The sequence below is a fragment of the Chaetura pelagica genome, unplaced genomic scaffold, assembly GCF_000747805.2.
Source record: "Chaetura pelagica isolate M959 unplaced genomic scaffold, ChaPel_1.0 scaffold184, whole genome shotgun sequence".
Classification (NCBI taxonomy): Eukaryota; Metazoa; Chordata; class Aves; order Apodiformes; family Apodidae; genus Chaetura; species Chaetura pelagica.
In genome coordinates this window covers 442,665-458,127 of record NW_009953184.1, presented here as the reverse complement: position 1 = coordinate 458,127, position 15,463 = coordinate 442,665, and the positions used below count along the sequence as shown (strand labels likewise).

Below are 15,463 nucleotides of genomic sequence, written 5' to 3'. Positions count from 1 at the left end.
TCCAGGGAGCAGGGAGCAACAGTTCCCTGGCCAACCTGTTCCAGTGTCTCACCAGGTGTGAGTGTCACTCAGATGTGAGTGACTACACTGGGTGAATCTCACCCCACGAAACATCACCAGATTGTAACTTGGTTTTCATTGACATCACTGTTACTGAAAATCTCATCACACATCTCTTTCTATTCTTCTTCATTAATGTTGCCCTTTTAAAACCCCAGTTCATCAGCAGAAAGATTTCCTTTTTTACAATAACAAGGATTCAAAGCTGCAGAGAAATTACCTAGGGCTCCAATGGAGCAGTAATGGGTTTTGCTACCATTTATAATTACCTGGCTAAAAAACTCTTCAACTTCAACTTAACCTGGCATAGTCATTAAATTATGCAGGCTCTGAATGTCAAATATTATGACAATATTTTTTTTTCTTAATCTGATTGAAATCAGATACATATTAATGGAAATAATAACAGTGTCCCTTAACGAAGTGTAAATAGAATAGAAATATGGCTGATCTGGTGTTTTGATAGTGCTGGTGGAATAGATGAACTGAATCAGTGGTGTCCTTGATCACCCAAGGGCTGTTGCAAGGGTGTCTGTTTTTACACAACTGGTACTTCAGTCTTAACACTCTTGGGACATTATTTATTATTAATTCAGTAAAGGTCATTGCAATTGTGGGCAGAAAATTCTGACAGAACAAACAATAGGCTGTGGCCTGTGACTGTGAAAGCTTTGTGTAATTACCCTTTTGTCTGTGAATCCTATTGGATTCAGGACATCCAGCAATTATTCAGTTTGACTGAACCCAGACCTTTGTGGAATCACAGCAGCCTTAGTACTGCACTGGATGATTACTTTGGAAAATAAGCATTTATGACAGTTGTATTCAGGCTAGCAAAATAGCAAGAAATGATTGAAGTTTGCACTACAACAGAGGATAATTAACCTTTTTTTTTTTTTTTTAAAGCAAAGCTCAACAAGCAAGGACATGAAATCATATTAAATGATAACAAAACTCCTGGAGAAAAAATGTCACCACATTAGCCATATCCAGTGATCTTTGGTTTTGGTATTGTCTTTTTGGAATCATGGCCATTGCATAGGAATGATAACCTGGTGTTTGTTTCTGTTCAGGGGGAAGTGTTTAAATGAAGCCCAAGAGACACTGAATCTAGGTTGCATTTTGTCATGGTTTGGGCCTAACACGATGACAAAGAACCAACCACAAGGTCACTGCCCAACACCCCCCATCTCACACACACTCTGGGATGGGGAGGACAAACCCAACTAGAAGCTCGTGGGTCAAGACAAAGGACAAGGAGGGATCTTCACTGATGAAGGTCCCAGGCAAAACAGACTCAACTTGGGGAAACATAATAGTTTAATTTCACACTAATCACACACCCACAGGACACAGACACACCAGAGCAGGGCTTGCAGATGTTCCCCCACCCCTCCCTTCTTCCCAGTCCCAAATCCCTTTGTTCCCGGTTTCTTTCCCTCCTTCCCCCCAGCAGCACAGGGGGATGGGGATGGGGTTTAGAGTCAGTTCACAGGCTGGTGGTTCCTGCTGCTCCTTCCTCCTCAGGAAGGATTCCCCACAGTCCTGCCTTGCTTCCCCACAGAGTCCCTCCCATGGCAGAGACTCCTCCACCAACCTCTTCTCCGTGAGCCCTTCCCACCAGGTCTGGAGCTGCTCCAGCTCTGCCTGCAAAGTCATGGGGGCTTCCACAGCTGCAGATCCAAGTCCATGGGCTGCAAATCCACATTCAGCCCTCCTGGTGCCTTCAGGGAATGTTCCACTGCATTTCTTCATGAGTGCAGGGAGACAGCTGCCATCTAGCCATGAGTTGCAGGGAAATTTCTGCTTGGGCACCTTCTTCCTCACCACCTTCAGGATCTTCACCCTGGCACCACATTCACCTCTCTGCTCTTTCACATTCTCTCTGTCTGCTCTCAGGTCTTAACAGCAGCTCGTTCATAATCACAGAGGTGACTCTATTGTCTCTCTAGTCACTCTAGACTTGGCTACCTGAGCTGGGGGAGCTTTTAGTAGCTTCTTACAGGAGCTATCCCTGGGGTCCCTCCTGTGCTACTGAAACCCTGCCAGAACCAAACCAGCACACAGCTCTCGTTTGTGTTTTCTGGTATGTGCATGGCAAAAGATGGGCTTGTTCAGTGAGCCAGTAAAATGGGAATGGTGAAGAACCACACCCTCCTTCTGGCAGGTACATTGCAGTAATTCTCCAATATTCAATATTTGTCTGTAGGTTTAATTTCACCATTGTGCAAATGCAGCTAGTCAGATGGGGAAAAAGACCATTCATAGTGTTGAAAAGAAGCTCTTTGAAGGTGCTTCCTTATGAAAGGTTGACATTTTCCAAAGATTAAAATTGTGTCCTTGAAGTTTATGAGCATTTGTAAGGGATTTCCTAAGGGAGAGGATTAGGGTTAGTGCAGTGTCCATAGGAATTGAAAACATGCAGCAGGAAAATACATCTAATTCATTCCCCCTCTTACTTTTTTCTTTCCCCTCTGAAGATTAATGAGTATGTCTGAAAACAAATATTTGAATACTAATGCATTATTACTTTTTAATGCATTATGATACTGCAGGCAGCTAAAAAAAAAAAAAAAAAAGGATTCTTTTTATGTTCTACAAAGTAGGAACACAGCTGTTTAGCCCTAAACAAAAAGCACAATATTTAATAAAATAGATTCAAGTTGCATATCCCTGATTTGCCTTTGGATGTGAAAGCCAGCATTACACACACAGGGCACCATACAGCAGCTGGAAAGAATGGCCCTGTTCTCTGGCAAGCACTTGTTGGATGACACACTCTTGATTTGAAAGGGTTTCCTGAGGATTCAGAGTATTAGGTGTTCATGCTTGTTCTTCTCTGTCCTGCTTCCAGGATTACTATCACCAACCAGCTTGGTCAGGCAATTGAAGAAGCAGCCACTGCTCACCATCTGGACCAGTTAAATGAGGACATACTTTTAGTCTACTCAACAACTGGGGCTTGATGAAGGGGGCAAAGGAATCCTCTCAAATGAGGATTGTCCTCACTTTGTTGGTAGCATGATTCCATATTATATCTTGTGGAAAAAATCTAGATGTGATTTGAGGAATGCTAGGGGAGAGCGAAGTTCCTTATAGGAAATCTAGACAAAGTAACATGTTTGGGGAGAGGAAAGAATTTTAGCCTTACAGATAAGAAACATTCCATGGCAGCTGGCTGTAAAGCTGGGAAACAAATCCTGGACCTGTTTAATCTACTAGTGTAGGAATAATGTGAGTTATATGGAGAACCAGAAACCCTTGGAGGGTGATGATAATGTGGGACAGAATGGCCAGTAGTTTAAGGGAGAAGCACACCTGTAGGGACCAGCCAACACCTGGAACACAATTTGATGGTAAAGGTAGTAGCTGATCCTCAACCAGTATAAATGATGAAATTGGAATGAAGGCATCTCCCTTTTTACTAGAGGTGACAGTTTAGCCTGCAATGCTTTTATACTCTCCTTATTGTCTGAAAGTTCATGCCCTCTCCTTCTTCTGCAAGCATTGTAATTGAAAACTATACATATTTGGAGGTAGTTCCTACAGACTTTACTTATCTGAACAATTTGTCCTGACTTCAATGGGACTGTTCATGTGAGCAAGAATGTTCTGTATCTCTCTCATCTTGTTTTGTTAAGCGTTGTTTGACGAAGCTTGCAAAGTTACTTCAGCAGTCACATGTGGGAGGAACACATTTGGAGGAGAAGGCTGGTGGTTCCATTTTGGCTTTGATCTATCTGCATACTAAAATATGCATGTTTATGAGACTGAGTCTTTTCATCCATATCCCTCTGATTTGCCATCTTTTGTTGCATCCGTGTGTTTCCCTTCTTGATAACTCCTGTTATGAGTATTTTTGTAAGCTTGTAAAAAACCTTCTGTACTTTTAAGCCAAGAATTTACTTAAAAAGCAAAACTGTTGTATAAGAGGCTGTTTTGAATAGATATTAGCGAGTCAGGGAACAGTTACTTAATTGGCTAGAGGTTTGTTATCTAACATCTGAGGAAATTCTCACTGGGGAATATAGTTGGTTATGTACTCATAAGATATAAATTCTAAAACTCAATAATATAAAACCCAGACACTCATCACTTAAAATGCTGCTAATTGCAATAATATATATGTTGGCTTCTGACTTTTAGCAGCATGTTCTTGACATTTACACTCCCATGCCCAAGGTAAGAACTGAGGGCTGTACTGTAGAAGCTGTATCCATTAATTGAGATCTAGGAACCATATGAACAATTTTTTGTTAAGAGCCTTCCAGTTTCCACTAGCATCTACTGCACATGCTGAAGCATGATGTAAATCCCATAGTGGTAAAGATAATGGTAGCAATAGACAGAGCAGAAGCATGGTCAGCAGGTCAAGGGAGATGATTTTGCCCCTCTGCTCTTCGGAGACTCCACGTGGAGCACCATGTCCAGTCCTGGAGTCCCCAATACAGGAAGGACATGGAGCTCTTGGAGTGAGTCCAGAGAAGGGCCACAAAGATGATCAGAGGGCTGGAGTAGCTCTGCTATGAAGATAGGCTGAGAGAGTTGGGGCTGTTCAGCCTGGAGAAGAGAGGACTCCAAAGAGACCTTATAGTGCCCTTCCAGTATGTGAAAGGGGCTCATAGGAAAGCTGGGGAGGGGCTTTTTACCGGGGTGTGTAGTGGTAGGGCAGGAGCTAATGATTTTAAGCTGGAAGACATTAAGAACAAATTCTTTAGTGTGAGGGAGGTGAGGCACTGGCACAGGTTGCCCAGGGAAGCTGTGGATGCCCCATCCCTGAAAGTGTTCAAGGTTGGATAAGGCTCTGGGCAACCTGGTCTAGTGTAAAGTGTCCCTGCCCATGCAGGGGGGTTGCAACTAGATGGTCTTTAAAGTCCCTTCCAACCCAAACCATTCTGTGATCCTTTGTTTTCTGTAGATTATATCGCTAATATAGAAACCTCTTCAAAACTATCTGACCCCTCTAAGCAGCAAAGTTTCTTCCATCCAGGTGTCTGTATGACGAAGACAAAAACTGATCATATATTCCTGTGCCCATATATTTGCACATTTGGTTGCCATTCCTTGTTTGGCAGATGGGTAGCGTGCCAGCCATGCAGCATGTGTTTAGCAAGGGATGCATGAAACTGGGACAAATAAAGCTCGTTATACACAGCGTGCTGATTCTGTCTGGAATAAGAATGATAAGCAGAGCTGTAGCCAGAAACACTCCACTAAAAGCACTGAGTTTTATTTTGGTTTTTAGTCTCTCTGAGCGATTTATCAAAAATACAGAAAAGAACAATTAAATGGCAGAAAAAAACAGGATTAATTTTGAATTTAGAACACAGGTTTCAATTTCAGGAATACAGCCAATACTAACTATTGGTTTCTTTGCTATATTAAACAATCTAATCACTATTTTTACTCTGTTTTGTTGGGTTTTTTTTACTACTGAAGATGCTAAAATCATGAACTGAAGCTGTAGCTCTAAAGTATCAGCATAGAACAGGAAGATGGTGTCTGTCTCAGAACACATTAATGTGAGGTGAAGAAAACCCTACAAGATATTTACTGACCTCATGGGATGCAGGAAATTTCCATGGCACATTATATATCATTGTATTTTAAGTTTCAAAACCATACATACACTTCCCCAGGTATTAATGCATATGTCTGCCTTAAAACATAAATTCCATGAGAAATTATAGATATGAGCCTAAATGTATGTAAAATTATCCTCTATGCTTTGCTGGATTTGAGCCTTAAAGTCTATGGTTTGAAGAAGTAGAAAAAAACCCGGATGAAGCTGATTAAACTGATAAATTGATACATATATAGATAAAAAATTGCAAACACAAAGAATTTCTGTAATAGCTTTTTCAGTAGTTGGTAGATTTAATAATAATACTTCAAATTAGTAATAACTGTGGAAATTATTTCATACTGAATATGTAGGGGGATTTATGAATAAATATACTTAACAAAATCTGAAAAGGAGAACAAAGAAAAGACATCTGGTAAAGGAAGATTTAGGTTTTTTCATCGAATCATAGCATCATCTAGGTTGGAAAGGACCTTTTGGAAAGGACCTTTTGATGCTCTCAGGCACATGGTGTGATTCTTGGAGTGCCCTACGTAGGGACAGGACTAAACCCTGATGGGTCCCTTCCAACTCAGTAGATTCTATGATTCTGTGATTCTTTAAGATCATCAGGTCTGACTGTTTCAACTGAAAATATTTCACTTTTAAGAAAAATGAATCAAAACAAGATGCTTTCTTCTAGTAGCTGAAAATATTTTATGTATCTGGACTGTGAAGCTAGAAGTAGATGATAAAATGAAGGGAATGTGTTATATTCTTAAGCCTAGATTGGCCTCAGTTTAGTTGTCCACATAAACATGTCTCATGTCATCTGAGATCCTAGGAAGTCTCATGGTTTCCAGGTAGTATTGCATAAAAGCACGAGTTCACCTGGATCTTGTGTAGTATTCCTGACCTAACTGTTCTAACTATTACAGAGGATAGATTGGTTTTGGTTTCATTTGATTCTGATCATCTGGGATATGATCTTTTTGCTGCCAGGATAATGCAGCTGGATTTCACTGCAGAATCACAGAATATTAGGGGTTGGAAGTGACCTCTGAAGATCATCGAGTCCAATCCCCCTGCCAGAGCAGGACCAAAAAACCACACACAACTAGCACAGATCACTCAGCAAAGTATCCAGATGGGTCTTGAAAGTCTCCAGAGAAGGAGACTCCACAACCTCTCTGGGCAGCCTGTTCCAGTGCTCATAACCCTCACGTTAAAGAAGTTCTTCATCATGTTAAGGTGGAACTTCCTATACTCAAGTTTGAGTCCATTGCCCTAGTTACCAAGGCTAGTTACCTGCTGTAAACTTTGTGTGTTCCATTATTTATCAGAGCTATCCTGCTCTGTTTCATATAATGAGTCTTCATTAATATTTTGAAATTATAATTAATAACTGATCTTAAACATCTTATGTTTTCACGACAAATTGTTTCTCTCCTTTCTCCCTGTGATGTTCTGATGTTCTGTATCTGTCTTTTAGGTTGGTTGTTACTTGAAGACCCCTAAATACCCTATTTGGTTGGTATGCAGCGAAAGCCACTTCAGTGTGCTTTTTTGTTTGGAAAAGGACTTACTATGTGACTGGAAAACTGAGAGGAGATTTGATTTATATTATTATGATGGCTTGGCCAACCAGGAAGAAGAAATTCGGTTAACAGTTGGTATGTACAACTCAGTCACTGCGTTTCATCTCTGGTGGTGGCAACAGTATCACGTCAGAAAGAGGGATCCAGTCTTAAAAAGAACAATGGTCTTAGGCATTATAGATTATTTGTGGGCCTGTTTCCTAATTTCCATAATTAATTTTAGTGATTAGTTGGGAAATTAGGTTTCACAAGGAAATTTTGAGGCTAAGCTCTTGAAATCATTAAAAATGAACATGTGCTGCTTTACACAGACTGGCAAATCTTTCAGAGACATGGGTTTCCAAGGAACAGGTTGTGATCTGGCCTATTCATGCTCCCAAGGCTACAACTACTTGCGTTCTCCTTCACACCTCACATAATTTCTGAAGACAGCAAGTGCCACTCTCGTGTTCCTCAACCCTACATGCCTGTAGTAAAATGAGCAAAGAGGGTGAGAAAGCCTGGAATCTTTACCTCCAAATTCAGCAACTTCAGAAGATGGCAGGAATCTGGTACCAACTCTAGTCTCTTACCTGGAAACACAAGCATGCAAAAGATCTTCCAACTTGTTCCACTCATTCTTTCAGGAGACCATGCCAAATTATGCAGCTGCTTTTACAGTAGTAATGTACTTCTCCAACTGGAAGGCATTTGGACAAGAAGTAGAAAGCTCCTACTTACTGCCTTATCAAGATATTCTTGACCAGTAAATTCCTATTTGCTAATAATATCCTACTTATCTTTTGTTTTCTTTCCTTCAATATATTTATATAATCTAATCAAATTCCTTCTAAATCTTAAGGAGCTACTCTGCTGGAGTCCACTCTAAAAATAAGCTGTCTGTATTCCTTGTTTGCACCTGCATTTTGGTTCTTGGACAGGTTGAGTTATAGATGGATGTTGGATATGGCAAAGCTGTCTGAATGTGAATGCTGGGGGCTTGAGCATCTCACAAAATGTGGTAGTGAATTCAATTCTCTTTCTGCCTGTTATTTATCCTCTTATTTTAATTAAAATCTCTGGCATTTTGTTGTATCACATGATTATTATGTCAAAATAAAAAAGCTTCAGCTTCACATGATTTTAGTTGCCAACTGGTTACCACATCATCTGTCCCAGATAGAAGATGCTTTGTAAGTGACACATAGGATATAGTTCAGCACAGAACTTATATCTCACTGGTGCATACCTTCAACTCTGTATTGTTTTAAAATTGTTTTCAAAAAGCAGCTGAATAATTGCGGAGAAGAATATAACTGAATTTCTCAGAAGGTTCTTCCAGAGCTGTAGACACCATCCTCAGCCCCTTTGCAGATCCCAGAGAAGGCAGCACAAGCAGTGAAATTAGGAGAGGGTCAGACACTGGAGGCAGCTTCCAAGAATACCTGGTATATTGGTTATGACCCTTTCAGAACATTTTTTTTTCCCACAGTTAAGATGTGATGTGTAAAATGCCTCTGGAAAAGTACACAATTAAACATTACTCTCTAAAGTTGCTATTTAAATTTTGAGCAGTATTCCTTCTCTTAGTGATTCTCTGTTCAGATTCCACTCTTCTGATCCCATGCCCATCATATCTCCTGAATAGCAAGTTCTTCATCTTCTGGATGTTGCTTCTTGCTATAAGAAGAACCAGAACACCAGTATCAGGAATTCCTAAAAGGTTCCAAATACTATTGGAGACCTCTAATGAACTGTCATAAACTGCTCAATATTAAGATAAAAGAGGCCCTTTGAAACTTAAAAACTGGGTACCTCTAAGTTTCTGAGGATCTAGGAGAAAGCTGCCAGTACTTTATGTATTTTTAAATATTGTCCATCTCCTACTGCTCCTGCCTTTACAGTCATTCAGAATTTTCTACATGTATTTATACTCACAGATCAACAGCCAAAGGGGAGCCAAGTCCTCTCTGTGACATGAGGAAGCCAGATACATCTGAGACTGGCACCTGTGAATGTAAGAGCAATTGCCTCCCATCCTGTCTGCATCAGTCTCTCTGAAGCAGACCCATATCCTACACCCTGTCTTGGCATCCTTTGTTGCTCACAACCTGCCTATTGGCTGGGTGACAGGCAGAAAAGAAGAAAAAAACCAACAAAACACAACCAACCCTCATCTGCTGCAGTTTAAATATTTTACTCCAAAACAGGAAACAGCTGAGCAGACTTGACATCCAAGCTGGTCACAGGATGTTTTCTCTCTGGGAATTCAGTGACTACTTTCACTGTTGACAGATCCAGTGTCTGAGACACTGACCTCTCTGTTTTCCCCAGAACAGTGCAATTGTCTCTGTCCCAAAGGAATGCTCAGGCTGTGGTAGCTCTCTCATACCCAACACAACTCAGTCTTCTCCTCTCTGTGCTCTGCTTTCTTGACAGTTGAGGGACAACCTTCTAGGGCGAAGGAATCATAACAGAGTTTGGACTGAACTTGGGGTTTCCTATTCAGCCACTGTTGTCCTTTGTATCTAGTGATGAAAATTGCCTTCTTAGTAATTACATCAGTTCCAAAAGAAAATGCTCATGACATCCTTCCAGCATATTCTTTCACCTTGTAATCCAGTTTTGCTTGAAACCATCTCTATTTTTTGTAAAATAACCTGGGTCAGAGCATGTGTCTGAACCCTGTCCCATGATCATCCTTGATGTTAGTTAAGTAGTCAGCACAAATTTGGACAAGTTTCTAACCCAAACCAACTAATACTGGGCACAACTGGGGATCATTCCCAACAGCAAATTTGCATTCAGTCATCTCTTTCAGCCTTTAGCTTGCCATCCCATGCACAGGCAGCAGACCAAGAGCTACAAGGTTTTCAGAGGTGGCAAAGCAGTGGTTACCACACTCTCCAGGTGTGAACAAGGACATGAGGTGGTATTCTAGTGCTAGCAGTGCTCATCTTCCAGGGTATTCTAATCCAAAGTTGACACATGCCCACTGTGGACTAGGAGATTTACCATGTGAGTGGTAGTCCATGAAGTCCACAGGTGGAATTCCTAGAAGCCACTGTGCTTTTCTGTATGAGTAGAAATATGCCCCAATCACTAATAATCTCTGTCTCTGCAGACACAACTCAGACGTGCACTGAAGATAAAGAAAATGATCTTACTCCTCCACTTGAGCATTGTATCAGAACAAAGTAAGTGGAACTACAGTTTTTCATACAGGTATATTCATCTATTGATATGAATAATATAGGCAAGACTGGAGTGTGGTAAAAAATACTGAGGCAAGTAATCTTGCAAAATTACTGTTTAAAAATCAAAGGCTGTGGGAATAGGTGTTACACATTTAATTGTGTATTATTGCATTTTACCTGGAACTGGCTCAGACTTTAACTTCATTCTTAGAGGAACCCTCATGATATCACAAAGAACCAAGACAACTTCAGCTTCAGAGCACGACTGATTTCAATCGATCTAAATTTAGATTCCCAAAAGTGTTTGATTCTTATTGTAGAGCTATAATGATAAAATGAGATAAATTCTTTCCCCTTCATCAGTCTGTTTTGAAAAATATAACAGCACTGGGTTGACTTGAATACCATTCTTGATGCATGAAGCCCTCAAACTTTCCCTGTGTCTATGGGCAGCACAGAGTTTCTCAAGATCACAAAACACTCTGGTTTTTGAACTAATTAATATTTTCATATTAATCTGTTCATATTTTCTCCTTAAATACAAGGCTAGTGCCTGTCACGATAGGATTTTCATGGCCATTTTGAGGTCTCTATGATATTAAACGAAGGACATCTAAGCATTTTATCCAAGTCGTGCTGAAATTAAGGAGGATATTTTCAGTTTAGTGAGGCATGAAAGAAACGAAATGGAGAAATTTAACTGGGTAGAAAAATCAGCTTTATATCAACTCCGTCTGCACAACTTGGAAAGCTGCTATCTGTATATCTTTGGAACAAGAAGTAAAAGCCTTATTGTCAAAGACCATAACATTTGTTAAATCAGCAAGCCAAGCAGCTTCAGATTTCTCTTGTCATTTCGCTTCTCTCCTTGTTATGATTTGTCCTCTAAAAAAAGCACCCCCAAAAAAGGAGGGTGATGACTGCCAGTGTGTTCATGCAGGGCTGCCATTATAAAGTTACAGGAAAGTAGGAGAGGAATCCTGCAACATGGCAGCAGTGACCTTAGTCCAGGCCCCTTGCACATACAGATTGTGTTGATCCCTCTGTTCCATTGACTCTTAAGCATGACTGCAAACTAGAGTAAGTAATATACAGCCTCAGAAAGGCACACAGGGGGGAGTCAATAATGCATGCAAATACTAAGAGTTGCTCTTAGAGCATCTTCTATTGCTGGCATGGTATCAAAGTTATACAGTTTTTTGTAATGGTGATGTTTGTTTATTTTAAATTCCCTGCTTTAATCAACTGGAGAAGTAAATTACCAGCAAATTCCAGTGTCAATTTATTTAGTTTGTACCATTCTCAGGAACGTCTGATTTTTCCTGATTAGTCTCCTTGTTTTCAGTGTTCTCCACTTGCTTGAATGTATTTCTTTAAGCATGGCCTTGCTGCTAAAGGTTTTTTTATTTTATCTTCTTCCTTTTTGTTTGAAGAATTTTTTCTTCCCACTATAAAACAGTATACAAAGAACAGTGTAAACAAACAAAAATAACCAACATTTTTACAAAGTGTGAGATAAGAAGGAAATTTTTTTCTATCATACAACCATGGAAAACTCTCCTAAACTGATTTTTACTAAAGCAAGCAAGCAGGCAAAGAGTTGTTCCTCATTTTGACCAGGCATTCATGATGAAGCCCCTTATCAAACCTTTCTCATTAAAAATGCAGGATCTTTTCTCAAGCAGTGTGGAGAATTTTAGAGTCTGAGCAATCAGAACTGAGAAGATGAGACTGTTGTTTCTAAATGTTGCTTGGGATTTTTCCTTTCATTTATGTGCTCATCCCTGTTTTAATCCATGAAAGGCTTCACCCTGGTTTACCCCAATACCTGAGCACCACAGTCCTGTAATGCAAGGAGTTCTCTGCCCAACATCTGCCTGCTCTTTGTTCTCTTATCCTCTCCCAAAAGAGAAAACTGCATATGACAGAGAGAGTTTCTGGATTTTCTCCTTGTTATTATTATTATCAGAGGAGGAGGCTTGTTTTGCTTCTGCAGGAGGGCAAGGCTCATATTTTTAGTCCTTATTCCACAAAAGGTCAGAAGAGTAAGATTGGAGTTTAAAACAGTGAACAGCTCAGATGTAGAACCACTGGTTGCCAACAGGCAGCACTTTAACCTGTAGGCTCCCAGCTGAAGAGTCAGTAGAAATGGAGGTGCTTTTATTGTGGCTTTCAGCCCTAGCCACCCGTAGGAGCAGTCTGACCAAGGGATGTCTGGAATGTGCATCCCTGGGATATTTGGGAGATGCTGTGCAGATGTCTTATCCATTCTTCCCTGAATAAAACTCTTATATCACAGTCACAACCCTCAGTGTCTCTCTGCAGTGGCAGAAATAACATCTGGTAGCTCTGCCTGAGGGCAATAAAACTTGGATCTGATGTTCTAATCTGAATTCAGTGGTATATTTTGTTAACCCTCCAGCAACAGCTTTTCTCTGTGATCGTGGGGCTGAATGATACATTAGTTTAACTGTTTGCCTTTGAAGTGAGACATCCACTGAAAATTTAGTGAATAAAAGGAGAGGAGAGCATGGAGGAGAGCATCCCAAATTATTGGTGTGCTTTAAAACAATGCCAATTTTTTAGTACAGGAGATACTTTCTGAATATTGCTCCAGACTGAGCCTTATCTGGTTCCTTCTGAGTTCCCATTAACTCCATGGCCCTTGGGTGAGGTTGCAGTTGAACCAGATGGGTAAAATACAGTTTTCATGTTGCTGATAAATTATAAATTGAATCAGCAGCTAGAATCTGTGTTCCATTTCCATTACATTGTGACAGTATAGTTTGGGGAAATGATCACACTGAATTGTCTGGACAGTTTTCTTTCTGTCTGTAAAGAAAAGATTTGTTCAGCACTTGTGAGTGAAGTTCTTTACTATTTAACACCTTTTATCATGCAGATTTAATAGGTGAAAGAAGTGTTGAATCAATCTCCATAGAATTAAACAGCCAAATACTGATTTTCAGTCTATGAACGACTCAGTGAAAATGATTTGAAAATAAACACAGGGAAAAGGCTTTTTATGAAAGTTGCCTAGAGTCCTGTTTTCTGCTTAAGCCTGGTTTAAAAAATGCCTGTTCCTCAGTACACAGCAATTAGCAGCACCTTACAATAGCAGCACATGTGTGTCAGCACATGTTAGTGTTTTCAGAGCCCAGTGTAGTCTTCATTCTGTGTCTTTTGGCCTCTGTGGGGCCTCTGTGGATCCCTCTTGATGCTGTAATCACCCTGGTGAAACAGAAGGTGGTACCTTGGGAAGACTGTACATGAAGATAAAGGAAGATTTGATGTAATTATGTGAAAAATCCAGTGGGGACAGAAGGTGGCAATAATATTTGGTTGTTCTGGGGGTGATATTCTGAACAGCTCTCACCACTGGTGGATGCCAGACTAGGTTGAATATCCCTAATCAGAACATCCACTGCATTTAGCTTAAAAATGAGGCATCACTGTTGTGGATTTCTACTAAGTCCTGGGATGCAGAGACCCTTTCTGCAGTTTTTTTCATTTTTTATTTTCTCAAGAAAAAAAAAAAAAAAAAAAAAAAAAAAAAAAAAAAAAGCAGAAATTTCACTTCCTTTGAGACTTTGCATGGAATAGTGCATGAATTCAGCTTTTGGTTTTGTTTTACACTTAATTGACTTGCTCAGCAAAAGGACTGAGCTGCCATACCCCTGCTGACACATCCTTTCCTCAGTGACAGAAGGAATGTGGCACTCTGGCAACTCACTGTTGTTTCCACTCCTTCATCAATGTCTTAACTACTGTGCACATGCACTCTGAGACAGATTTTTTCAAACCAGCTATAAATATTTGACACTGGGAATGCAATAGTTCAGTTCTATGAAGATCTGGACCATGAGCTTGCAAAGATGAGAAATCACAGTTTCATGGTTGGAAAGGACCTCTGAGATCAGAAGTCCAACCATAATGTTGTGGAGAAGGGTGCACTTCATGCAAGGAATGACCCTGTACATTAAGCTGACTTCAACCCAGTGAGGTCACATTAGAGCATCATCCCGATTTCACTGAGTCTTGGTTCAGATCTTTGTCTTCTGCCATGGTTTGAAGACACATTTGGTGATAAATGCAGGATCAATACTGTCTGAATTCAGTCTTGAGCACATTCCTGGAGTGGGCAGCTGAGCAGTAGGAGCCAATACAGAGCCAGGAACTACACACATGGAAAGCTTCTGTGCACATGCCTGGGGACTCATGTGGAGACATTGTTGTCAGTGTCCATCTCCAGTGTCATTCTGAAGAAAGAATGAGGGTAAAGAAAAAGCAAAACCTTAGCACAGGAAAAACAAAACATTGCCAGAAAAGTGAGCCATTGGATACTTCAAAGGAGCAAGGGTAGCTGCCACATGAAATGACCTGGTCTCGGAACCTAAGAGTCACAGAGCTCCTAGTCAGAGGCCTGCCTTTATGGGAGGAGGCAACTTGCCTAGTAACAGCTGAAGCTGAGCATTCTGGTTATACTGGGTTAATTCTTCTACCCATCTTGGGGATTCCCTGCAGTCTTTGCAACACGAAAGTACTTGTTCTGAACCAGCTGCTGCTCTCTATTGCCTAGGAGAGACTGGAGGAAGGGTAAGGAGACTGACCTCCATAAAATTAGGAGGCACGAGTACATCACTTCCATTCCTTTCCCTTTGAGAAGACATGATTAGTTACCCCAAATCAGTCCATCCTAGTCTCGCCAAGGTTTGCTAGGTGGTTGAGGGGTGTTGGGTTACCTTCCCAGTGACCTGATGGATGTAAAACATTTGCTTTCATTTCTAGGTGGCATGGAGCTGTTATTGACTGGAATGGCACTGAACCAATCCTGTGACTGACCTGACCTGCACCTTATCTGTAAAGACAAAAGGGAAATGACTGAATTAGCACATTCCTATTCCCACCAATACAGGAAATGGGACATGAGTTGTGCAGTTTACAACGAGGAAGAATGACATGGCTTGCAGGCTGGAAGAGTTTCACCTCAATCACCTCTTGCTTCAGATATTTTGCTTATAATATAAACAACACTTACGTAAATTCCTCGTCACTGCCTTTAACAT

General features: G+C 40.6%; 1 protein-coding gene across 1 annotated transcript in view; it reads left to right on the top strand.

Moving 5' to 3' along the window:
- The window catches only part of FAM188B (family with sequence similarity 188, member B), a 76,785-nt gene extending 61,551 nt beyond the window's left edge, over nt 1-15,234 (top strand). The window contains exons 16-18 of the mRNA XM_009997327.1: nt 7,116-7,296; nt 10,325-10,397; nt 15,186-15,234. Coding sequence (XP_009995629.1) covers nt 7,116-7,296; nt 10,325-10,397; nt 15,186-15,234 — 303 coding nt within the window. The remainder of the gene's footprint in view (nt 1-7,115; nt 7,297-10,324; nt 10,398-15,185) is intronic.
- The last annotated feature ends 229 nt before the right edge of the window (nt 15,235-15,463 follow it).